A 26,004-nucleotide genomic window follows, 5' to 3' on the forward strand; every position below is an offset into this window, starting at 1 on the left:
GTTGCGAATAAATCGCTACAGAATTGTCTTTTGAGCAGTTCACAAACTGTGAAATGTATCAGAAATAAATACCATTTAGAGAACTACGAAATTCTTTGTTTACTCGCGTGAATTTATCAAACTGTATTCTTCACACATATTCCCTAAATGCTATTCCCTTTGAATTCATTCGCGCCAAGCATAAATCTGCTGTTCTTCCAGAAGACGGTGGCGTCATCTGTGACAAAATGCCAAAACATCTACCCTAGTACTTGCAAACCATTGCTAGATGGCACTACCTTTTGTGACGTTGTAGGAGTGTAATATATTTCTCCAAATAAAAGACGTGTTATCTCTTTCAGTATTTATTTTAATCTGTTCCAATTTGTTATATCAATAATTTTGTTGGTAGGAAACTAAAAACAAAATAAATGTTAACGACTAAATATAAACAAATTAATCGATACAGAAATCTACATTGTCTACAACCGCCACAGGAACGCCGAAAACTCGGGCGTGAGCACTCTCCTATCCTCTCTGAACGCAGCTAGTAATGTGGCGCTGAATACACGCTACAAAATTCAAGGAAAGTCACCAACTATGTTTTCATTACATAGTTCGTGTCATCTCATGCTACATATCCGCTTCCCTTAACCTGTTCCGTCTTTTTAGGTAAGAACGTAACGCGTGTTCACGTTCTGTCCCGGAATCGTGTTCCATCTGTGTATAGTTTTTACGTTTTTACACAGTATCAACCAAGATGCCTCCTAAATTCGATCCTAATGAGATCAAGAAAGGTATTTTTTCAATTTGAAATATTTTTTACGCGGAAGAATGTAGAATTTGTGTCTAATTTATTTGTATGTTTGAATAGTTTACTTGCGGTGCGTGGGTGGTGAAGTAGGTGCGACTTCATCCCTAGCTCCCAAAATTGGTCCCCTTGGTTTGGTAAGTCTCACGAAACGTTAATAAATCCTGATTTGTTAATCATTTCTGTCTATCTAAACTGTTCATTTTGGAGCTGCAGCTCTTAACTTTTATGTTAATAACCACAATTTTCCACGATGTTCAATGATTCACTTTCCAGTTTCAATGAATATTTTTATGCTCCAAATATAAATTAGTCTGTAATCATTTAAAAACATAAACAAACGTAATTTTGCTATGTGTAAAAAAAAATATTAAAGATATTGAAATTGGATACCCGGTTATTGACATAAGGGTTAATTTCACTTTGCATCTAAAAATCTTTGTGAACAATTTTATTGTACTAACAAAATTATTTTACTCTTTATAGTCGCCAAAGAAAGTTGGTGATGATATTGCCAAAGCTACGAGTGACTGGAAGGGTTTGAAGATCACAGTACAACTGACTATTCAGAACAGACAAGCTACTATCTCGGTAGTTCCATCTGCAGCTTCTCTAATCATTAAGGCACTGAAAGAACCTCCAAGGGATCGTAAGAGGCAGAAGAATATCAAGCATAGTGGAAACTTGGCTTTTGATGATATTGTTACCATTGCGAGAACAATGAGGCCAAGATCTATGTCGAAATACCTCAGCGGTACTGTCAAAGAAATCCTTGGAACGTGCCAATCGGTTGGTTGTACAGTAGAAGGCAGACCACCACGCGACCTCATTGATGACATTAATGCTGGAGAATTACAAGTTCCCGACGAATAGATATGGTAGGTTTAGAGCTCACTGCTCACTTTTCATCATAATATCTAACAGTCTAAATGAGTAAAAAATGACAAGAAATGATATTATGATGACAAGTATATGCTTTGAGCTCTTGGTAGGGGTTAGCATCCCATCCACCTGATTAGTTATAATTATGTTGTATTGCATTATTATACACTATCAGGGAAATTGCTACTGAGGAGACAACCTCAATAATAAATCATGAAGTAACATGCGATTTTTATGTAGTACCTAACTCAAAAATTGTACGTTTCCGTTGTTTCAGATGTTTAAGGAGCAAAAAATAAAATAATTTTAAAATAAAACCTGTCGTATGTGTGTACAAATTTTCTTTCTTTCTTCCGATTAAAATAATGCAGAAAACATCTTTACATATAAAATAAAGTCACATACATATTTAATATCATTCAAGATTCATTATATCTAGTGATCTCTTATACAAGTAGCAATTATAGCAGCCAGCATTGAAAATTATGTTCGGAAAAGTCAATTGTTTAACTAAAGAATTCCACATTTTTATCTATGTAAAACATTTTACTTATATCTATAACAAGGAGGTATTTTTACATTAAATCAAATTGTATACATTTAAAAATATGTTATGTAACAATTCAGTACCTCACAGTACTAAGTATGCAACGGAGAAAGAATTACATAGATAATTAGCATTCCATGAATCGAGTTTCAATAATAATTACAGACATGAAAACAAATTGCAATTTCGTTTCATATGCCTTGTTACGGTATGCACTCACAGATAAGATGTACTTATATATTACAAAATTCAATTATAAAATTACAAATACGCTAATGGCTCTTTACGAACAAACAATTCGTAATATGGAGAATCTTAGAATTTACTTATTGTTTAAAATCTTAATGGGTTGAGCTTGTGTACTGTTACTTAATTTTGTAAAGTATTTAGATAAAGTGGAATTACAGTTCACATGTACCACGGGATTTCGAACAAATGTAATCAGAACAAAACAGTACTAGACAGAATTATGATACAGAAAATAACTTTCCATCTGATAAAATTATCGGTAATAGCAGAGTTTATTGTCCTAGAACATGCCCTCGTCCCCAGTTATGACCACTAAATATGTTTCTGGTAGGTTGAGGATTGGGCTGTGTTCTTTGTGCAGGAGGTTCCCCAAACCATCTAATTCCGCTCCTCTTAGGTGGAAAATAGGATTCGAGTACTTTCGGTGTGTTCAATAGTTCTGGACCACCAAATTCTTGAGGATACTTGAACTTCAAAAATATGTAAAGGTGTCCAACTAGAATTCCAAACAGCTCCATCATACCACCTCGGAAAATGATGATATTAATTGCGAACAGCACCCACGGCAGGTACATTGCTTTAAACTGTGCACCTGTTAATTCATTAAAACATACAAATTAAAATTGGAATTAGAATGTTCATGCATTATTAGACTGCGGATCTTTATGCAAAGTAAAAATTGTTGACATCAATTGCAAGAAACGGTACCCATATAGACCATTCTTTTCTTCTCTGACATAAGTCAAAGACGATACATTGACATTCTTAAATTTTTTTAATGATCTTACTACTTTAAATGACCCTGACTCATTTCTGTCCATAGGCTACATATTATCTATCGACGATTGTTTCTTAACTTTTGAAAGTCTACAATCCACGGCCAAGGATTTTGTAAAAGACTTAACAGCAATAGTAATGTTTATTGTAAAGCAACAAGTCACCTTCTATATTGTAATCTAATAATTTCTTTTGGGATTATTATGAAAGAAAAGATTTTGAAGCTCTGTTTTTGTATAGCACAATTATTGACAATCCTATTAATGGATTTTCAATAGATAAAGTGTTAAGATACATGAAATGAGTTTCCTACTAGGAAAACTACGTACCAAACCAGAAGCTAACGATAACATCTTTATTCAGTTGACACCAGACATAAAGTACGCTGAGTACCATGGGGTCCATTAAGACATATATGTCACAGAGAAGTCCAATGATAGTACAGCATATCCAATTGAATAATAGGAGATAACAGTAATCTGCTGGTCTTCCATCGTATTCTCCACGTTCTAACCTCGTCGAGTACATATAAAGGAAATAACAATTCACCAAGAAATGAAATCCTGTACCCGGTTCGAGAGGATAGAAGAAAACACTGGTCCCTGCTCTCCAAATCTCAAAATGATTTATGAAACGATCATACGTAAGTATTAACGTTGTCGGACTGATCAGTCCGAATCTACCGATTAACGTAAATAAACCCGTGCATAATAGCCAATATCTTGTGAAAAATGGTAAAGAATTAAACCAATCATGAATGTCCGACATTTTTCTAACTTTACTGCTATTAACGTGACACTCTACTGGACGTACAATCAATTTTATTCGTGAATAACAACGTCTGACGTGTGATTACTTGGCGATTAAACAATGCACACGTATAGATCAGGTTAGAAACTGTGAGAACAAACATGGAGTCGTAACGTGCCATCATACAATACATTTCTATGTGTACCTCTGGTATTGGGCAAAACAATGTTATGTCATGTTTTCAAAAAAAATTTACGTCTTGACCGATAACTGGAAGACATTATTTAACTTAAAAAAAAAAAAAAATATACCAAACTATGTTTGAAAAGAGAAACATCATTAACTACGAATGCAATAGAGGCCCAAGATTTTCCATGCATACGTGTATGGTGAATAAATAAGTCCAAGAATTTCAGTTTGACTGATGTATTATATAAAAAATTAACAAAAATGTTTGTATTTTCATATTTCTGTAATAACACAGTTTCTTTTTTGATACAAAAATATCTTCAGGATCATTCATATCTTTTATTTTGCCTAAATTAAAATGAATAAAAAAATCACAAAATATGTGTACACATGGCACATTTTTCGTTATGCGTATGTGTATATGTGAAGATTTTATGCTTTACTGTAGTAAATGTTTCTTTTTAATAGAACACACGCAATGTGAGCAAAAGCAATTTGTACAAAATTATGATTTATTGACATTGTGTTTTTCATAAACAAAATCAGTTGTTTTATTATAGTACATACAAATATTTGTTTACAGTAGCAATGAATGAAATTTTTTAAATTCTATTTATATGAAAAATTTATGCGACGCATTATTCTTTAATAGAATACTTCAATTCTTTATGGTCGAATTTCATAGAAGACATTATGAGTTTGTAAAAATAGCTAAATATTTGTTAAAATGTATGGTTCACGGATTAATTACAAATTCATTGGTTCACAATCTCAAAATAATTGTATTGGAACATTTTCGTTTCCAATTACGTAAATGAGCATTTCACGAGATGTGTCGTTCTCCGCTGTTACTCATAAAAAGACTTTATAATTTTTGTTACAAAATTGTTACAAATGTGATATCGCATTTCCTATCTATCTCTTTTTAAATAATATATACATACATATTAATATTATTCAGTCGTCAGAACCACCTGTTCGTTTCGCTTTTCGCTGCCTAGGGCTCTGTTTTGGAGTTCTTGGGGATTTGTCTGCAAAAAGATTTCATAAATATCGTAATTATCCAACTAATAATATTTTCGTTTAAAGTATAAAACTTACTGAGTCTGTTCAGCGTATCTTTCGGTATCCAATCATAATCTACATTGTTAGGATTGGATGTACCCATTTCCATGGGTATTTTACGAGAAGTAGAAGATCGAGATTTACGACCGAAAGACGAAAGAAGTTGTTGCCCACCGACCAGTGTAAGTATTACACACGCGGCAAGGAATACATACAAGAAAACTGTTTCTCCATCGAGACCATCATCTAATTCTACAATTTGAACTGTTTCATTATAAACAGCTTCACTGAAATTGATGCCATTCTGTAAAATCGTATATTATTAATTTCTGTAATTAATATTCCTTCAATATACATAGATATATGTATATTACTCATTACATACAGAGTCTTTGTAGTTCAGATTGATATTGAAACCAAATGGCCTTCCAGCAAGATTTTCAGACGGAATGAATGAATATGCTAGAGTTGCCTCTTGCTTGGGCTTTACTATCTTATTGTACGTAACAGTTGAGAAGTTTTGAATGTAGAAATTAAAGTCCATTGCATAACGGAAAGAAGCATCCAATGATTCGAGAACAAAATCCGATTCACCTTTATTGGTAAAACCAATAAGCAACTCAACAAGATTTCCAGCTGGTAGTTCTGAAAAAACAAATTAATCATTATAATAACTTTCTCTGAATGAATAGAATATAATCTTACGTTAGAAAAAATTATGTACGCATACCCAATGTTGACAATCCATTATAAATAGGTCTAGTAAACAATATAGTGGTGTCAGCATCAGACGAGGCAGTGGTTGGTTCTTCTTCTGAATCTTCATCCGTTATTACAGAATTGTCTTCACCTTCTACATCTACTATATCATCTATATTTTCATCTTCTTGACTGTAAACTATAATACAGAGAGATATAAGTATTTATTTATGGAAATAAAATTTATTTATTTGTACATTACTCATTTTAATTGATCGAAGCTTTTCAATTAGAAATAAACGTTATTTATAGAATTAATTGTACACTTTCTCTTGAGAAATGCAATTATGGCATAATTTCTAAAAACAATTTATCAATGTCTAATCAACTGAAATAATATTCAATTTTACGAGTAATACTGTTACGAGTGAGACAGTAATTTTTCAATGAGAACGTTATTTAATAATGTCAAAGAACGCAACAAATGACGAGATGAATTGATTAATATAAATGCATATTGTGCACATGTGTCAGAAATAAAGACGACTATGTTAAAAACACACTTTCGGTATCATCTTTATTGTACATTACCTCTATCCGCGCAGAGAATAATTGACGAAATGAATAACAACAAAAAAATGCTATAGTTCTTCATTTTATTTCGTCTCGTTTGAAACAACCTTTCTGTTATAAATACGGATTTCTCTCACTTCCCAACCACACACTTCAGTACCGACACCGGACTACACGCTTCGACATAATACAACAGCCTACCGTTGCTGTTTGCGACGTGGAAGATCAGCGCCGTAATCGTCAATTCTACAACGTGGAACATCAACGTTGGCATTAAATAGTGATATAAAGATAGTTTCATCTTACCAACTTGAAACGTTGGATCACTAGTACCGCAGAGAACGCCAGAGGCGAAACTCCGATGTTTTTTTTTAGAATCAACTTCCAGGACGAACTATACTTACATGTGCATGCGTCAAAAAATGTAATATCTACAGAAAATAGATATAAAATTCATCTCAAATGTATCAAAATGCTCAGTCACACATGTGACACAATCAAAAGAAGTTTTAAGTAACATTCAGTTCATGGAATTACGTTTTGTAAAATCTCGTTTTCCACTATATTACATTTCAAATATTGCCGCTCTTTCCAACGTTTCCAATTTTTCGCATTCAGTCTCTCCTTCCTTCTTCATCCAGTGGTGCAGGGTAGGAAATAGAAATGTCAACTTAAAGAAGCGGCAACACTGTATTTATGTAAACCGTCATGGTCACACAATTTAGAAACATATATATCAATGATTCTGATAGGAGTTTCACCTCAAGTATTTTGTGCTAGTACTTAAATCCGTATTTTTTATTTGAAGTATCGTAAGGATATAAATGTTCTACTATTATTGTATTATTTAACTGGAAATGGTCATTATAATATTGTATTTTATATCGAGGAAGCACATAAAAATTTATAAAATGGTACTTACATGAAAACAGTCTAAGGACATGTAGGTATATGTATATAGATTCGTTCGTTAAAGCTACCTGTCAGAGTTTACATGTAACTGTCACGTCTCGGCAGATTCTTTGACAGATAACCTCAATATATTTTTCCTCTGTACATTAAGAAAAAGGTATAACATATTTATGTAAATTTCATTTGTAACTTTTACTCTTGAAAAATATTTGTATTATGTTTCTTATGTATTATTGGAAGCATAAATTTTGGAATTTATTACTCAACCAGTTTTATTTGTTTACTAATAACGACAAAATATGAATGATCGATTTAATGATCATTAATGTTACAGGTTTCAAGCATGGATTACGAAGATGATTTCTTCTTCGAAGAGGACAAGATGTTGGTTTCATAAAACTCTCTTTATCATTATTGATATATGTCACATTTCAATTTAAATGTGCTTCTATTTTCTTGTACCATGCATGTCTGTATGCCACGGTGCGGTGGTATAGTTTGAAGGATCGAGCAGTTTTATCTGCGAATAAAGATACATCGAAAGAGTTGGATGAAAAGTTACAGGAGGATTGTCTTGTTTTGTTGACCACCGTGCCATCGGCTAGCGCTCAATCAGATCAATATACCATGATGGAAGATCGCATGTACGCATTGTTATGTTTTACTATATTACTGTTCGTTTAAGTTCTTTACATATCTATTTACTGATACACGCTCTGAAAACTCTATCAATTTCACAATTTTTCTTTTCTCTTATTATTGTAAAACATAGACCAGATGTAGAACTGATCTCACAAGATCAGTCTCTTCATCAACTACAAACCTGTGCGATGTAAGTTGTAATAATAATGTGCATGCAGTAAGCTACATTTCAAAAATCAAGCAATGTTTCATTTATCTTTAATGTATTATATATATAGTAGTAATGTATTTCAATATTTTTGTTATATTACTAACGAATACTTTAATTATTAAAAGATTTTCCTGAGGTAAGACTTTCGTGGATAATGTTTTCTTATATTCATGTAACTAGGTATTCTTGTACGTTTAAAAGTAATCACTGATAATTCATTTATTTAACAAAAGTTTTAATTATTAATAGTATTCAGTACTACTGTGTAATTTTTAAAAATTATTTTAAATTATCTGCGTTATTTTACTAAAAGCTTATTACTAGACTGTGGATTTTTATGCAAAATAATCATTTTCTGCAAAATAATCATTTTCTGCATTGATTGCAACAAACAGGAGCCAGATACACATTTCATTCTTTCTTTAATGATTTTAGCAATTTAAAAATATTACTTTGATGTTCTCAAATTATTTCAAGTGTTCTACATTTTTAAATTGCACTCACTCATTTTTGCAATAAATGCATAAAATCTGCAGTTTACTTATTACTTTTCTATTGCTATGTAAATATATGTGTACATAAGCCAACAAATTAGTAATTTTATTAGTTGATATTATAAATATGCTTACTACATTTTGTTGTATATGTATTTGGAAAAGTTATTTCTTTTACTCAACACAAATTCATGAATATTTGATACATTTTTATTACTGTATGATTTTATACAGGGGGATGACAATTACCTCTGGTAATGTCGTCATACAAAAGGACAGCAGTAATCTGATAGGCATAAGCATTGGAGGTGGGGCACCTCAGTGTCGTTGCTTATACATTGTACAAGTATTCGACAATACACCTGCTGCACTGGATGGTACCCTACAAGCAGGAGATGAACTTGTTGCAGTTAATGGATCTTCAGTTAGAGGAAAGACGAAAGTAGAAGTCGCAAAAATGATACAGTCTTGTGACTCTCAAGTCAGTATTAATTACAACAAATTACACGCTGATCCTAAACAAGGACGAACGCTTGATATAGCTCTCAAAAAGGTATACAAATTATCTGCTCATTATAAATACTTCATTAACATTATTGCTAACAAACAGATATTACCTGTTAGGTGAAGCATAGACTGGTCGAAGGAATGGGAAGTGCGACGGCAGATGCACTTGGATTGTCACATGCTATTCTTTGTAATGATGCACTTGTACAAAGATTAATGGCACTTCAACGCACCGAATATTTATATAGAGGTCTCGTTTCTCATGCGCAGTCGACGTTGCATGCATTCTTTGACTTAACACAAATATATAAAGGTATATTTGTGAATAACAATATTTTTTATAGATCTGTTGAATCGAAAATTGTGTATGCATTCGTGTTTCTTATATTTTTGTAAATTGCATTAAACCAATGTGTTTTAGTATTTGGAGATGCATTTGCTGCAATAGGAGTGAGAGAACCGCAACCACGAGCTAGCGAAGCTTTCAGACAGTTTGGCGAACAGCACCGACAAATGGAAAAGTTTGGAGTAACAATGTTAAAGTCGATAAAGCCTATCTTAAACGATCTGGGTACATATCTTAACAAAGCCATTCCAGATACTCGACTGACTATCAGCAAATATGCTGATGCTAAATTTGAATATCTTTCCTATTGTTTGAAAGTGAAAGAATTAGACGATGAGGAACAGTGTTCTGCAGCACTGCAAGAGCCTCTTTACCGAATGGAAACAGGCAATTACGAGTATCGACTAGTGTTGAGATGTCGACAAGAGGCTCGAGCAAAGTTTGCAAAACTTAGATCGGATGTGCTCGTCAAACTTGAATTATTAGATAATAAACATGTCCAAGATGTTGTATGGCAATTGCAAAAATTTGCGGCTGGTTTAGGAAAGTATTATTCTAATACGAGAGACTTGTTATCTGCAGTAACACTATTTCCTGTAGAAGTCGACTTATCACACTCCGCGTTTCAGTATAAATCGATCGGATCTCAAATGATAAATGATGGAGAAGACATAGATGAATATGAACCCGAAGAAAAATCAATTAACGAAGAGCTTCTTATAGATACACAAAGCTTTACAGATACACTTATATCATCAGAGCCCGATAATATGTAGCATCATTACTTTCATTTCTAAGAATGTGTTGAAAATATTATTCATTGTTTTTAAGCTTAAAAAAAAAGAGCATTTAATGTCACACAACACTTCCAGCATAATGCATTTATGTTGTCATACCTTGCGCAAGTCCACGCAGTTTACTTTTGTTGTTTCTCATATATCAAAGATTGCCACCAAAGATCATTATTTTTAAGATATATATATATATTTATAGATGTGTACAAAAAAGATTATGTATGTATTATGCTTAATGTATAAATTAATTATATATTTACAGTAAGTACAAACCATAAGATGGAGAAGTGCATTTATTAAATTTTTAATTATTATAATAAGTATGGAAGTAAACAATTCTGTAAATATAAATTGTGCGAGTTATTTATTATAATTATGGAACATTTTTCAGTAATTTGAATTACCCGCTAGTTTTGGGATTCATTGAATGTTCTACATTTTTTGGGTTTCATTGTATGTTGGTAGTATTAGCAGAGAGGAATGTATTAGCACAGACGAGGTATAGGAGCAGACCAATCACCCAATGTATTTTTCTGTCTCACGTTCGGTGGGATCTATGTATGTATGTAGAACCAGGTCTCCTCCTATACCTCGTCTGTGGTATTAGCACAGAATTTAGATTGGTGTGTCAATGAGAGTCAATGAGAGTGTGTTTGTGTCCAAGATGAATTTTACGTGTGTTTGATCCTGATTTCAATGATATAGATTTCGAAATGAGTTTGTTAACAGATCCTAGTGCAGGATCTGGGAAAATAATCAAATTTTTATTAAAATGGGAACGACCGCTTTGTTTTCTTCTTTATATTAGTGGAATTATTTGGTTATTACTTCTTGCTTTACCAGCATTTAATGACAGTAAGTGTTTACCTTGTCACCTCTTATGCCGAAAATGATAGGTTATATTTTTTTAATGTTTTAGTTAATTAAGAAATAGTTTTCAATTTAATTGCTAAAAAATTTATAACGTATTTCTCTATTGATACAATTGAATAATCACATAGTTTATCAAATATTAATAAAGTATATTACATACTTCTCGTGTTATGATAAATTGCATTGTTATTATATATAGTATGCAGTTTAACATCATTTCGTCATAAATATTACATGCAAAACAATAAGCTACGCACGGAAAACAAATAACTTTATGTTATAATCAATAATATTTTGTAATATCGTATAGTATTATTTTTTTTCGGAGAAGTATAAGATTAATTGTAGTACTCTAAACTTTATATAGTACTCACAAATATTTTTAATTATTTCAGATACCTATTTTTCCGAAAATGCTTTACTACCAGGATTGGTTACCACCGAAAGTAATTTGGAACAAACATCAAAACAATATTATTATGAGTTAATTAATGAAATGAAACATTATCCTGATACAATGCCATATGCTTGGCTAGCAGCTAAACTAAATCAGCTACAATTAGATGTCTACGTACATAATTTTTCATTAATATATCCATTCCAAGAACAAAAAGTAAACAAAAAAGAAATATTCTATAGCTATATATATATTTTTTATTAGTTAAGTCAAATAAAGAACAATTTCTTTTTATAGTTTACAGGACAAAATATATATGGAATTATAAGAGCTCCAAGAGCAGCCAGTACAGAAGCAATTATAGTCAGTGTTCCTTTTAGACCAGTGAATAGCATTTATTTAGATACTGCTCCCTCTGTTGCTCTGCTTCTTGCATTCGCCAAATTTTGTAGAAGTAAGTCGTCTCAATGTAACAAGATAAACATCAAAGTTTGAGTTCTATGCTGTTCTTCTATTTTAGAACAAAAGTATTGGGCAAAAGACATTATATTCTTAATAACAGAACATGAACAGTTAGGAATACAGGCTTGGTTGGATGCCTATCATGGAGTCACAAGTGGTGACGAAGGTGTACTTATTTCTGGAGATCTAGCGGGTCGTGCTGGCTCCATTCAAGCTGCTATTAATTTAGAATTGCATTCAATGAAAATTTCATCAATCGACGTTAAAGTATGTCGTATATTTATTTATTTTTATTGAAATGTAACTGTAACGTAATTTAATAATATAACTCTTGAATATGTAAATTTACTTTCATGGTTAAATTAATGTGCAGGTTGAAGGTTTAAATGGACAACTGCCCAACTTGGATCTTTTTAATTTAGCACAAAATATGATTGCCAAAGGAGGCATAAGACATTCAGTTCAAAAGCGTTTTGACGTTAGATACAAAAACAAATTTAAAAATTGGCATTATCATTTTCACACGCTTCTTATGATGATAGGTACTCAGGCTACTGGGATTCCTACTGGTAATCATGGACTTTTCCATAGGTATTTAATGAAATTCTAAATACATTATGTTTCTATAATGTTTTAATATAATCTAATACTATCTGATGCTATTGAAGATTCGGAATTGAAGCGATTACTCTGGAAGGTTTTGAAAAACATGGTCAACGAAATCCTGACGAAAATTTTTATCAAGTAGGTCGTGTAGTGGAAAGTATAATTCGATCGTTGAATAATTTACTGGAACGTTTCCATCAGTCGTACTTTTTCTATCTACTTCCGTCAACTGATACTTATATTTCGATTGGTAAGTGGAAATTTGTATTTAACACTATGTAGGTTGACAGAGCACTAAAAGTGATTATTTTAGATTACTTTATAAAAATAACAGGAATGTGTTTATCCAAATTTCTAGCCATTTTTTTTATAATATATACTCAAACAAATAAGTTTGTTGAATGATTTCTCATGGATGCATCTTTGCAATCTCAATAATCGTAAATTAAAAATATTAGAATGAGTCAATTTTGACTCGTCCCGTAAACCTAGTGTGAAACAGTATCATAAATCGTTAGACAGTGTCTATTAAGTTAGAAATTTTTATTATTTTCAGGTCTCTATATACGATCCTTGGTTCTAATTATTGCTGGAGTGTTTATAAAAGCATTCTCCATCTGGCAGAGACTACAGATATCCCCTTCTGCAGAAGATAAAAAAAGTGTAGCTACTATCACTAAACAATCAAAGGTTTGTAATTGAAATATAATTGGAATTGTTAGTTCATTGTATTATTTATTTTAAGAAGGGATTGCTAATATAGTAAATTTTATAGAAAGATGGGTTTGATATCGGAATTATAACTTCGGAAATATTATGGGCTCATATTTTTGGAGTAATAATTGCCTCATCGCCTAGTACACTAACATATATTGGTAGAAAAACGTTGAATCTTCGTACAGAAGATTCTATATATTTTGGTTTTGCTGCGATAACTATTCTGAGTTTAATGTGGCCACTTTATCCTAAAAGGTAATCCAAACATTCATTACAATATTAGTTCTTGAGTTTACATCACTATATTTCAGATAGTAATATGATTTAATTATTTTTAGAATAATGAAGTATAAAAATTCAGCTTTAATTTGTGTAATTGCATCAGTGGAATTAGCCACTGTGCTAATGTGTATAGCTATGCACAATTTTTCTTTAGCGCTCGTTGCAGCTATAGTTTACGTACCTGTGATTTTACCAATTACACCAAAGCAGAGGTCTGGCAGCAAGTAAGAGTACTTCTAAAAAATTTGTTCGCTTAATTAAAATTATACAAAATAAAATTTTTGTATCATAATTTTGTTTTAGATGTCGCAGCCTACTTTCATTTTTCTGGGTGCTCTTACATCCGTTCGTGACCTCAAATATTCTCATATTATGTTACACATATGCAAACTTTTCCACAGATCCATTCCTTTCAATTTTGTTCCGTAGCTATCGTGCTGCCAAACAAGCATACGTTTTTAGCATTATGGATTCAATGATATATGGGAACTGGTTTTATAATGTGGCAGTTTCTACAATATTCCCCATTTGGCTTCTGTTTTGGAATATTTTGTGTACAAATAGTGTGGAATCCACGTAACATGTCTAAATTACGTTTTATCATAAGGACAATAGTCGTTACAGTTAATTAAATAATTACTACTATCTCTTGTATCATTATTGGGTATCGTTAATATTAAATAGATCACCATTTATTGTTAAAAAGAATTTGTTAGGTTCAACAGTATTGAGTTCAAATACTTGCTTGAACATGTGCAGAATATTCAGTCAGTAATATAATATTATCAGTCAATAACAAAATCGATATATGCATTTGTCATTTTTATATAGACTACTAATGTGCATTTATTAAATTAAAGAAGTATAATTGTATTATATTTGTATCATATGATAAGTCTTATAATATAGTACACTCATCCTCATAACATTTATATAATAAATATAATAAATATTTATTATAATTTCATTTTACAAAATATCACCAAAGAAAAGAAATATATATGTTCTTCATCATCTAATGATAAGATATTTTGTAACAAAAGCATTAACACTTAAAGAATATTCGGGTATATTTGTATATACCTATAATTCATACGAATCAATTAACTTTTAATATTTTATGTAGAATATTGATGCAATACATTACATAAAAACATATTCGTAATTATTATTTGTTATTATTTTTCCTTTCATAATTTTAAGCAGAGAGAAAATTTCCTCTTTGCGTTAACATAGAATTCGATGTTCTACATACATGTATAATCATTAGGCATCATTCAGCTGATGCCGCCATCTTAATCGTTTCCGTGGAAACCATGCAAACAAACAACAAACGAAAATAATGTCAACGATGTTTTGAAATTATATTAGAAAATTGTCTCATTGTAAGAAAATAAACAATGAAGGCTGTTCCAACGTGGGTTGACAAAGTTCAAGAAAAATCAGAATGGTAGTAATTTCAGAAAATATTTTCTACAACAATATAATTCAATTTTATAGTCATTGAATAATCAAATATTCTAAATAAAATAACAATTAACATTGTTTTTATACTCATAAAAAATATTTCAAATGATAATTCATAATGGTAGTTTAAGAAATTTACATCTTTATTTTATCTTTTTTTTTCTATTTTAATTTTTGATATACTCTTTTTTGCATCCTTATATTTGTTACTCTACAGTACATATATAGATAAAACTAAATGGAAACTAATGTGAATATAATTGTTTCAGTATATATGATTTATGTTTTAATCCTGAGGGAACACAATTAGTTGTTGCTGCTGGGCAGCAGGTTCTTGTGTATGAGACCAATGAAGGTGCTTTGATTCAGCCATTGAAAGGTAGATTGATTTATAATAATATGATAATGTAAATAAAGAAACAATAAGTTTTAATTGTATGCATATTTTGCAGGACATAAAGACATAGTCTACTGTGTATGTTATGCGAAAGATGGTAAAAAATTTGCATCCGGAGGCGCAGATAAAAGTGTTATCATTTGGACATCCAGATTAGAAGGCATACTTAAATATTCGTGAGTTATATTTTTGAATATAACAAACAATTAAATTAAATGATATCTATTCCTTATCACGAGTGCTATTACAATATAACATTTATTTCAGGCACAATGAAGCCATTCAAGCTATGCAGTTCAATCCAGTGTCCCATCAACTATTGAGTTGTTCGTTATCTGACTTTGCTTTCTGGTCTCCAGAACAGAAAGCTGTAGTGAAACATAAATCAAGAGGACGAGTGAATTGTTGCGCGTGGACAAGTGACGGTCAATACTTGGCCATTGGATTAGCTTCTGGCTACGTCTCCATTAGAAACAAAGTCTGTTTCAATTCTCTTATTAATATTCTGCATTATTTAGATTTGTTTTAATGTTCATTGACGCACGCATGGCCGTCGGTAAGTTTTTTTAGACCCAAAACTCACAGTTTCAAGGAAAACAACAAATGTAGAATGTATAAATTGTGGTGAGAATTTGTAAAAAAACCCTATAAATGAAAAAAAAACTTTTAAAAATAGTATAATCTAGTATACTTTACAAAATAAATGAATTAAATATGAAATCTGTGGGTCTAAAAAGACACATTTTTACTGATCGCCATGAGAGTGTTAATGTAAAAAGAGTTGTTACCACTTAGTAATCTGTTTGAAAATATATAACATTTTAGAATGGAGAAGAACAAATACGCATTGAAAGACAAAATGGAGTTCCTATATGGAGTTTATTGTGGAATCGTCAATGGTAATACAACAGTATTATTTTGTTATATGTAGTTTTAACACAGGAACTATAATATGGTGTACCTATCAAGAAATTCCTATATTGTTCATAGGGAAAATTCTACAGATGTTCTCTGTATTGCCGAATGGAATGGAACCATATCTTTTTATTCGACTACAGGAAAACCTGTTGGTAAAGACAGATCATTGAGCTTCATTCCTTTGAGAATGTGCAACTTTGCAGAAGGACAATATATTTTAATAGCTGGAAGTAATAAACAATGTATATTAATGACATACGATGGAATACAATTAATCAATGTAGGGGGTACATTCTCTTCTTGGGTTTGGAGCTGTGCGGCAAATCCAGCATCTACACATATTGTAAGAATCTGCACAGTATTTCTTTTACTTCATTTTATTATATTCGTAATTAATATTATTGTTTCTTGCATTTTTCTTTTGACTCACAGGCATTAGGTTGCCAAGACGGTACAATAACGTATTTACAACTATCATGGGATATTGTACATGGACTGTACGGAGATAGATATGCTTATAGAGAAAACATGACTGATGTAATAATACAAAATTTAATTACTGGTCAGAAAGTTCGGATTAAATGTAAAGATTTAGTAAGTAAACATATCATTGAAAATCTCTTACCATTAAAATACTAAACAATTTTTATAAATAATTTCAGGTTTCGCGTATAGCTGTATATAAAAATAGGCTAGCAGTTCAGTTATCTGAGCGTGTAATAATTTATGAACCATCAAACACCAATGATGGCATGCATTACCGAATATGTGAAAAATTAAATCAAGCACTGAATTGTAACTTATTAGTCGTCACAACGAATAACTTAGTTTTGTGTACAGAAAGACGATTACAGAGTTTATCTTTTAGTGGCACAGTAGAAAGAGAATGGATACTCGATGCACTTATTACTTACATAAAAGTTGTCGGTGGTCCGATTGGACAAGAGTGTTTAGTAGTAGGTTCGTATTATACTTCATAAACTATTTTGTATATAAAAATGGCTGAAACGAAAGTTGTATGGTTTCAAGAGTAGCATACAATGTAATAATTAGTTTTGTCTGCTTTGCTTTTTTTATCGAGATATAAAGGTCACTTCGAGTTCTTTTATTGTTAAGGGCAAATTTTAATCTTGTGGTTGAAGAAAGATTTGAACCAAAAATAAAAATCTATAAAGATATGTGTTCTCTATAAGTGATTTTTAATGAAAGTACATTAAAGTGATTATTTTTTCATAGTTTACATGTAATTTAGGTGGCACACTTAGGTGAATCACCCTGTATAGATTCAAAAGTAGAAGTACAGGTATCTAGTACGTATATTTTATCCATGTTTACTATTCATAATGGTTTCAGGTTTAACTACTGGTTATATAGTAAAAATATATCTAGACAATCCTTTCCCGGCACATTTGACAAAAATCAACAGTTCAGTAAGATGTCTCGATATCAGTTCATTGAAAGAAAAGCTTGCTGTTGTCAGTGACCGAGGAGTTCTTTATGTATTTGATCTGTATGCAGAGGAAAAAATTCAAGAATTTCAAGATGTAAACAGTGTAGCATTTAACAGTAGTTTCGAGGACATAATGTGCTTTACAAGCGGAGAATATTTAGTGATTAAAGTAGGAAATTTTACGGAATATAGACAGAAATTTTCTGGGTATGTTGTGGGTCATAATGGATCAAAAGTATACTGCTTAAATAGATCTTGCATTGTCACAGTGGAGGTAAAGTCAAACTTGAATGTTCATGAGTAGACTGCATATTTTTATGCAAAATAAAAATTATCTGTAATAATTGCCAGAAATAGGAAGTACAATGATAGTTATTTCTTTCCTGAATTGTTTTACAGTATTTTTAAATTCCTTAAATGTCTTCATTGTTTAACATTTCATTTATTCACTTCTGTTATAAATGCATAAAATTCACAGTCTATTCATGAGTTTTAAAGAAATAAGAATTGCACACACTAATGAATTTAATATTATATGTGGACAGGTGCCTTTATCATTGTTTATGTATCAATACTTGGATATTGGATTCTTCTCTCATGCTTATAACATAGCGTGTCTCGGGGTGGCAGATTCGGACTGGTTTGCTCTGGGTACTGCTGCCTTAGAAAATTTGGAATTGAATGTAGCGTATTCTGCTTTTGCTAAAATCAAAAACCTGAGATACATAGAGATTGTGTCTGAGGTCGAAGAGAAACTGAAATCTGGAGAATGGGGAAGAGAAGCATGTATGGCAACCGCTGCTGCCGCTATGGGAAAATTGAAGGACGCTGCGAAGCTTTATCAAAAAGCTGGTTTACAACAGTATGCGTTAACCATGTATTCCGATTTGCGTATGTTTGATATTGCGCAAGAATTTATTGCTGGTGGGAACAGTCAGGTTAGCAGAATTTCCATTTCTTTCTAAATTGTTTTCTAATATTTTCTAATTGTCTTCTAATTCTGTGTTAAGGATCGTACAATATTACTTCGCAAAAGAGCAGAATGGGCGAAAAGTCTTGGAGAACCGCGTGCCGCAGCAGAAACGTTTCTATCGGCAGGAGACGTGGATCGTGCCATTAATATAATTGCAGAATATGGCTGGATCGATATGTTAATCAAAGTCGGCAAACAACTTGATAAATCGGACAGAGACAATTTGACTATAATTGCTAAGAAATTAAAGAAATTGGGCGCAACACATGGTGCCGCTGAAATTTTTAGTCGTTTAGGAGACGATCCTGATGTAGCGGACGTCCTAGTGGATGCTCAAGCATGGCCAGAAGCTTTTGAACTGGCTGAAAGAAATCCAAAATTGAGAGCGAGGATCTATGGACCATATGCCAGGTGGTTGGCAGAAACGGGCCATTTTTCTGAAGCTCAAGAAGGTGAGTGCAATTACTTTAGCAATAATCTTTTCCTCTATATCTTTCATTTATTTCCTTATGGTTGAATTAAAATATTTTTTGACATACTCTTTTAGCATTTCAAATAGCTGGACAATCTGAAGAGTCAATAATGGTTTTGACAATGCTAGCAAAAAATGCTGTTGCCGAGAGAAGATTTCGCGATGCTTCCTACTTTTACTGGCTTCTCTCTCAGATTAGTTTAAATCTTGATAAAAGTACTGATGAATTACAAAGACTGTTCTTACAGTATTATGAAAAGGCTGACGTTTACTATGCTTATCACGAGATTCACAAATATGTTGTAAGTAAAGACTTAAAAAGAGAACTGTTGGTCAAAGGTTGTCGCATATGAAATGTCTGATTTTTAGCAGTAACGTTAAACACACATAACTTTTTACTCAATAAAACTTGCTTTCTAAAATCAGATATTTCATATGCAACAACTTAATAATTTAATATTCTTAAATATTCTTAATTATAATTCCACTTTTTAGGAAGAACCGTTCACATCATTAATGCCGGAGGCTCTTTTCAATATTTCGCGATTTCTATTAACGAAGACTCAAAATATTCAAGTCGAGGGAATTTCAAAGTTTACTATAATGTACACGCTACTGAAACAGGCTTCTCTGCTTGGTGCAAACAAATTGACGATGCAGTTACTTGAAAAGCTGCGCAAAACAAAAATTCCAGCTAGTCAACTCGGCCAACTAGAAACTTCTAATTTATTGGCCAGAGCTTCCCCTTACAGAGACCCTGAAGAACTTTTACCACTTTGTTACAAATGTTCGACTTTTAATCCTTTGTTATCATCGGACACTCAGGGACAGTGTGTACAGTGTAAATTAAAATTTCAGTATTCCTTCGTAATGTTCGGTACGTTATATTTCATTCTCAAAGAATTTATTATAAAACAATCTTGGGGTATTTCTAAGTAATATATTGTTTTAGAGATTCTACCCTTAGTTGAATTCGAATTGGAAGAAGATATCTCAGACGAAGAGGCAGAAAAATTAATAAATGAGTCTTTGTCTTCGTCTGATAATATGATGGATAAAGATCAGCTTACTATTACTCCCGAAGTAGACTTATTTACTGCACGTTTAGTAAAGTATGAGGTATTACCGTGTATATAAATATTTTCTTTCTATTTATATAATTAATTACATCCTTAATTATTCACAATTAATTGTATATTGTAGGAAAAATCGAGTACTTCTGTTATAATCGTGGGAAGAAATGTTTTGAAGAGTATGGACCCATGCACTGTATTAATCATTAAGTGGCCGAAACCATTCAAGACACGTTATTTCAAAAATCTATTACCTGATCTACAAATTACTTTTTGTAAATCTTGTCTAAAGGTACGAAACTAGCTCACTGTGAATCATACTAGCATCAGTGTGAATCATAGATAACAATTTTTTTTCCAGCTCTTTCATTTGGATGATTATGAACTGGCTTTATTGCGATATGGGCATTGTCCATTTTGCAGAGCAGTAAATAAGTCTTCTGATTAAAATTATTCTACTACTATAAGCTATGTATACATATATTAAAACGTGTTAGAATTTTACATAAAATAGTTTTATATGAAGTAACAAATTATAATACAAGATTGTACACATGTGAAAAATGTAAAAAATTTTGAGATTTTAAACAATTTTTATTTTTTTTATTTATAATATTTTTGTGCAATAAAAATAGTTTAAAATACGTAGAATATACTGTTATTGTTTTGTTTTTATATTCAATAACACAATAATTTTGAGGATTAATAGGAAAGACTAGATCAAGATTCAACAAAAAAATTATGAACCAAAACATAAACGTGTTTGAAGAATTATGAATTTAATTTGCAATCTTTCGAACTAAACTTGTTCTTTGCTAGGTAAATTGACAAGACAGTTATGTTTGTCTTTCTGTAAGTGCTAATTGTCTGGTTCCTTTGGTACCGTTAAACTAAATCTTTGGAAGGATCGCGCATCTTTCAACCAGTTATAATCTGAAAGATGTTGCGTGCAGTTCTGGTAATGATTTTCCTCTTTGGAAACTCGGTTAAATGTCGTTTGGATAATGATAATGATTTGGATGTTCAAGATTTGAATGTGCGCCCAAGATGTAAGTAACACTTGATGGGAAATTTATGTATTTAAAATATTATGTGAATAATGTACTGGATTTTATAATAAGAACGTTATGGAAAATCACAGAATTATGAGTACAAATTTTCAAACAGTTTTCCCGCTGTTCAGTGTAGTCCGTTTTGCAAATTCACAATGTCTGGCTAGCAATAATTTAAATGGCACTTGCTTTACAAGAAGAGAATGTCGTGAATACGGAGGAACTGCATCTGGTAGTTGTGCAAATGGACTTGGCATTTGTTGTGTCTGTGAGTAATTAGATAATTGCTTTATAACATTAGGTTTACGGGACGCGTTCTAATATTTTGAATTTACGATTATTGAGATTGTAAAGATGCATCCATGAGGAATTATTCAACAAATTTATTTCTTTGGGTACATATTATTTAAAAAATGGCTAACAATGTTGATGGACACATTCTCGTTACTTCTATAAATTAATGCAAAATAGTCACTTTTAGTGCTCCGTGAACCTAGAGTCAAATTTGCAAATTGAAAATGTTCCCATTCGCTGTACCAATGATTTTTTTAGTTCAAAAATCATGCGGATCTACTACAAACCTAAACAATACATATTTTACAAATCCAAAATATCCAATGACTTATGATGAGACAGGACGATGTACGATAACAGTGCAACGTTGTAACTCAAATATCTGCCAGGTATGCATTCAAGAAAAGTCTTTGCAATACCACCAGCATTACACAATTATTTTATAAATATTTTCATTTCAGTTACGCTTGGACTTCTTAGAATTTTGTCTCGCTTTCCCAAATATCGATGGAATTTGTGATTTCGATCTCTTTTTGGTTTCTGGATCGTCGACGTCTGTACCTCGAATTTGTGGTGAAAATGCAAATCAACATGGTAACAAAATAAAGATAAAATAATAGATAGTCTTTGTAAAATGTTACAAAGTAACATTGTGTTTTTGTAATAATTGCTTTCAAATGATTTGCTGTAAAAAGATATTCTTCACATTTGCAGTATATATGGATTTCAACGGTGCAACACCAATTATGTTGTCAATCGATACTAATTCCGAGTACAGTACAGATCGTCGTTGGAACATACGAATTCAACAGATACCATGTGACTCCACATCCAGAGGTACATAAGTATTGCGCAATTTTTATTAAGCGATTCTAATATTTTTATGTTTTTCAAAAAGCACCAAATGGATGTTTGCAATATTATACTGGTGCTTCAGACGTTGTTCAAAGTTTTAATTATGGTAGATCACCGAACCCAAGAGGTAATATCATAGATTTTAATTTATGCTAATAAAAATTCTGGGAAACTGGTTACTTAATTATTAATTTTAAATTCAGCGCCAGGCGCCGCTACACGACAAATAGGAAACACGAATTATGGTGTATGCGTCAGAATGGCTCAAGGATATTGTGCCATAGAATGGTCACAAACAACTAATAATTCGTTTTCCGTTTCTGGAGATACTGGTTCTGTGGATGATAGCTTAATAGGTAAAATAACACGTAACAAAATTTGATTTTATAACAGTGACATTCTCGTATTCTTAACTTGTAACTAGGCGTAGCAGATTCTGAACAAATAGGAGCAAACTGTACTACTGACTTTGTTATTGTTCCTAATCCATCTCAAAATGGTATGTCAATCGATGCGGATCGATTTTGTGGAAATGCTTTTACAACAAAAACATGTAAGTGTACTATTGCAATCGATTTCGATAAAGAATGTTTACGTACATATGTTTTTTTAATGATTTTCTTATTTTTAGCGTTTTCAAAACCATTTGTACTATATGTTGTCACGAACGGAAATGAGACATTCGACTTTGAGAATAAAGGATTCTCGTTAACATATCGTCAAATACCTTGTACAACATAAATGGAAAAAGTTCAACGACTTTCTAAAATCTACCAATATTCAAAAATTAGTTGATAATGAACTCATAGGACTGAAGTATTTTTATCATATTTTATTAGTTTTATATACAATAAAACTGTGTATTATATACATAATGTGTGAAATGCAATTGTAAAACTCATATTTTTACAGTGATACGATAATAAATTATTATTTACATTATTTCATTGAAAATTAAGTTTTACGTCTTTTTCATAAAATGTTGTTTCACTCGAAATATGAACAAAACAACATTTTGTTGTTAATTTAAATGCAGTAATCTTAATGTAAATAATTCAATTAATACAAATTACTGCGGAAGGAACGAAGAAAAATACAATTAATAAATTTATACTACCTAATTAGCAAGATTCTTACTCCCAGAATGTGCTTCCACTTCTTTTGTCATAGCACTGAACCATGTATTCAGATTTGTGTTATCTAAGGCATCTTGGAAAGCCTTGCATCCTTCTATACTCTTTAAAACTCCATAGACAGCAAGGTCTGCCAAATTAGGCTGATCTCCTCCCATAAATTTCCCACCACGTTCCTTAATAGCTCGTAACCATTTATTCACATCATCATAAAAGGACTGTCGGACGTCTTCTTTAAGACTGTGCCTCTTTTTTAAACGTTTTGAAATCAACCACATAGCTAAAGCACCTACATTTATCATTATAAATCTCTCCCAGGCTGGGAAATATTCTTCCCAGTGACCAACCTAGTATATAAAAATGTGTTAGTTCGTATTCTAATTTCAATAAATACATGGAGACGGAATAAATTAGCGGAGTCACATTTGGTGTGTTACATACTTTTGAGAACCAGTTAAATGTGTTGTAGGCCTCATCAAGTGTTCTGTATACATTTGGTGAAAGCGTGTGGACAAGTATATCATCTGCCCATTTTCTCCATTTACGCTCTTCTCTGTGAAAATCAATTTAATTGTGTTTCATACTTCAGGCTAAGGATTAATATCAGAAAAACTTATTCATACGAGATTACCTACATAATATCATTAAAGTTTTTGTTTTCTGGCAAAGTATCTTTATACATTAGGTAATATTTATTCATAACTTCATATTTGAGTTTATCATCTTTATCATGCATTGCTATGTTTGGGTAATAGCTCATTAGCTCATCCACTTTCTGCGACTTATCTTTCAAATGCGATGCAAGAAGTGAAATGATCATCGAGCTTTCATTTAAAGGCTGATAACCAGACGCGGTTTCAGTCAAAAGTATTGGTACTTTCTTGTAAGACGACCATGATATTTCTTTCCTTAATACTGGATCTACTTCCACAACATCATAAGACAGTCCATAGTAATCCAAGAAAACTCTGACCTGAAACATGTTTCTTACTAATTCTATTGCAAAGTATATATTAAGCTATGTCCACACTGAAGCAATATTGAACAACTTTTTGTCAGCTCTTGTTGCCTTCTTCTTTTTTTACTAAATAAAAGAAGACAAAGGCAACAATAGGCGATAAAAAGTTGCTCAATATTGCTTCAGTGTGGGCATTTAGTATAATTAGTATAGCCGTGTTACCTTACAGCAGAACGGACAAGTTTGATACTGAAAGAGAGTTAACTTTAAGTCACTTGTGTCTGTTGGTAAAATAATCTGAAACAGAAATAACATGTTACAATATTTGATGATGACATTTATAGGTATTGTACATACAAGCTGTTCGAACGAACATTGTGCTTAATTAATATTAAATTTGACAAACCTGTCTTGAAACTTTTACTTGAGGCTTTTCTTTCAACGCTTCAATTTTCTGAACCTTTCCTTCGAGATGATAGGTTTTTGAATTTTGTATGCTAGTATAGATAGAATAACCCGTTGTGGTAAGAACACCGACAGAAATTCCAATTATACTTGCTTTCAGTATAGTTCTTCCTGTTGGACGTGCTGCGGATGAGAAACTTGCATTTCTCCTTGGATATGCGAGGAGAATTTGTTTGAAGGAATGCAAATTTTGCGGTACTCTCACAAATTTAATTAGGGCAGACATTATGGCTGCTTTTTAATTACTATGTGCACAGTTTTCAGTAAATTAATTACTTCACAGCTATTGGTAAACAAATATTTTTGCTACTGCAGTGACATAATACGATATTGAGAAGGAGTTAAAAGCAGGTTATGTCCAAAAGCTATATATAGTTATTATGTAGAAGTAAAATTCTGACTGAAAGTCGATTGATTATAATAAAAACCTGTATCATTCAATAATACTAAAGTTTTATCAATATAATATTCAGCATAATTTGCGTACAAGAATTTAAAAATATTTCTTCTGGTTCACTCAACAAAAGCGCGTTAATCTCAATGGCGCGAGATTTAAAATATGTTTGTAGCTAACAGCGGAAAGGAAATTTCCTCTCTGCCAACAATTATGTAGATTAATTTGAATTGAAATTATATAGATTAAATTGAATGCAAAGATTGTAATTATTACACATAATTCATTTATAATTAGTATTATCTATGTCCGATACAATTTGGTTTGATCTTATGTATA

At 31.7% G+C, this 26,004-nt stretch overlaps 8 protein-coding genes across 10 annotated transcripts; 5 read left to right on the top strand and 3 right to left on the bottom strand.

Moving 5' to 3' along the window:
• The first annotated feature begins 616 nt into the window (after window positions 1-616).
• Window positions 617-1,989, top strand: Rpl12 (ribosomal protein L12). The gene is made up of 4 exons (XM_076805295.1): window positions 617-776; window positions 854-927; window positions 1,277-1,668; window positions 1,950-1,989. Exons 1-3 carry the CDS (start codon window positions 740-742, stop codon window positions 1,661-1,663), a joined length of 498 nt encoding a protein of 165 aa, XP_076661410.1. The 5' UTR covers window positions 617-739; the 3' UTR covers window positions 1,664-1,668; window positions 1,950-1,989.
• A 208-nt stretch (window positions 1,990-2,197) lies between these two features.
• Window positions 2,198-4,160, bottom strand: Der-1 (derlin 1). The gene is made up of 2 exons (XM_076805294.1): window positions 3,575-4,160; window positions 2,198-3,060 (listed from the first exon to the last, which is right to left on the bottom strand). Exons 1-2 carry the CDS (start codon window positions 4,011-4,013, stop codon window positions 2,741-2,743), a joined length of 759 nt encoding a protein of 252 aa, XP_076661409.1. The 5' UTR covers window positions 4,014-4,160; the 3' UTR covers window positions 2,198-2,740.
• Window positions 4,161-4,678: 518 nt separating this feature from the next.
• L(1)g0320 (signal sequence receptor subunit 1 l(1)G0320) lies at window positions 4,679-6,774 on the bottom strand. Its single transcript, XM_076805293.1, has 5 exons — window positions 6,540-6,774; window positions 5,980-6,147; window positions 5,635-5,894; window positions 5,286-5,553; window positions 4,679-5,215 (listed from the first exon to the last, which is right to left on the bottom strand). The coding sequence occupies exons 1-5, from the start codon at window positions 6,601-6,603 to the stop codon at window positions 5,142-5,144; spliced, it is 834 nt and encodes a 277-aa protein (XP_076661408.1). The 5' UTR covers window positions 6,604-6,774; the 3' UTR covers window positions 4,679-5,141.
• A 710-nt stretch (window positions 6,775-7,484) lies between these two features.
• On the top strand, window positions 7,485-10,774 carry Pick1 (protein interacting with PRKCA 1). Of its 3 annotated transcripts, XM_076805296.1 has the most exons (7): window positions 7,485-7,590; window positions 7,768-7,817; window positions 7,931-8,077; window positions 8,206-8,265; window positions 9,015-9,333; window positions 9,405-9,600; window positions 9,709-10,774. In XM_076805296.1, exons 2-7 carry the CDS (start codon window positions 7,777-7,779, stop codon window positions 10,407-10,409), a joined length of 1,464 nt encoding a protein of 487 aa, XP_076661411.1. In that variant the 5' UTR covers window positions 7,485-7,590; window positions 7,768-7,776; the 3' UTR covers window positions 10,410-10,774. The 3 variants fall into 3 exon arrangements, with proteins under 3 accessions (XP_076661411.1, XP_076661412.1, XP_076661413.1); XM_076805297.1 differs by lacking the exon at window positions 8,206-8,265; XM_076805298.1 differs by lacking the exons at window positions 7,931-8,077; window positions 8,206-8,265.
• Window positions 10,775-11,004: 230 nt separating this feature from the next.
• On the top strand, window positions 11,005-14,922 carry Gaa1 (glycosylphosphatidylinositol anchor attachment 1). Its single transcript, XM_076805299.1, has 10 exons — window positions 11,005-11,282; window positions 11,696-11,913; window positions 11,995-12,151; window positions 12,218-12,426; window positions 12,533-12,750; window positions 12,828-13,015; window positions 13,322-13,455; window positions 13,541-13,737; window positions 13,821-13,988; window positions 14,068-14,922. The coding sequence occupies exons 1-10, from the start codon at window positions 11,141-11,143 to the stop codon at window positions 14,342-14,344; spliced, it is 1,908 nt and encodes a 635-aa protein (XP_076661414.1). The 5' UTR covers window positions 11,005-11,140; the 3' UTR covers window positions 14,345-14,922.
• A 142-nt stretch (window positions 14,923-15,064) lies between these two features.
• Window positions 15,065-21,191, top strand: Oseg1 (intraflagellar transport protein Oseg1). The gene is made up of 16 exons (XM_076805301.1): window positions 15,065-15,214; window positions 15,501-15,610; window positions 15,684-15,804; window positions 15,896-16,106; window positions 16,454-16,527; window positions 16,619-16,889; window positions 16,979-17,140; window positions 17,209-17,506; window positions 17,900-18,270; window positions 18,542-18,934; window positions 19,007-19,421; window positions 19,517-19,743; window positions 19,937-20,318; window positions 20,394-20,560; window positions 20,645-20,806; window positions 20,876-21,191. Exons 1-16 carry the CDS (start codon window positions 15,165-15,167, stop codon window positions 20,960-20,962), a joined length of 3,501 nt encoding a protein of 1,166 aa, XP_076661416.1. The 5' UTR covers window positions 15,065-15,164; the 3' UTR covers window positions 20,963-21,191.
• A 36-nt stretch (window positions 21,192-21,227) lies between these two features.
• LOC143365272 (uncharacterized) lies at window positions 21,228-23,487 on the top strand. The gene is made up of 9 exons (XM_076805304.1): window positions 21,228-21,563; window positions 21,682-21,834; window positions 22,119-22,249; window positions 22,322-22,454; window positions 22,575-22,697; window positions 22,759-22,842; window positions 22,919-23,071; window positions 23,140-23,268; window positions 23,347-23,487. Exons 1-9 carry the CDS (start codon window positions 21,455-21,457, stop codon window positions 23,454-23,456), a joined length of 1,125 nt encoding a protein of 374 aa, XP_076661419.1. The 5' UTR covers window positions 21,228-21,454; the 3' UTR covers window positions 23,457-23,487.
• Window positions 23,488-23,553: 66 nt separating this feature from the next.
• On the bottom strand, window positions 23,554-25,800 carry Su(p) (prostaglandin E synthase Su(P)). The gene is made up of 5 exons (XM_076805303.1): window positions 25,213-25,800; window positions 25,029-25,103; window positions 24,484-24,821; window positions 24,290-24,401; window positions 23,554-24,195 (listed from the first exon to the last, which is right to left on the bottom strand). The coding sequence occupies exons 1-5, from the start codon at window positions 25,495-25,497 to the stop codon at window positions 23,833-23,835; spliced, it is 1,173 nt and encodes a 390-aa protein (XP_076661418.1). The 5' UTR covers window positions 25,498-25,800; the 3' UTR covers window positions 23,554-23,832.
• Window positions 25,801-26,004: the final 204 nt, after the last annotated feature.

This window comes from Halictus rubicundus, chromosome 2 (genome assembly GCF_050948215.1).
Source record: "Halictus rubicundus isolate RS-2024b chromosome 2, iyHalRubi1_principal, whole genome shotgun sequence".
In the NCBI taxonomy this organism is placed as follows: Eukaryota; Metazoa; Arthropoda; class Insecta; order Hymenoptera; family Halictidae; genus Halictus; species Halictus rubicundus.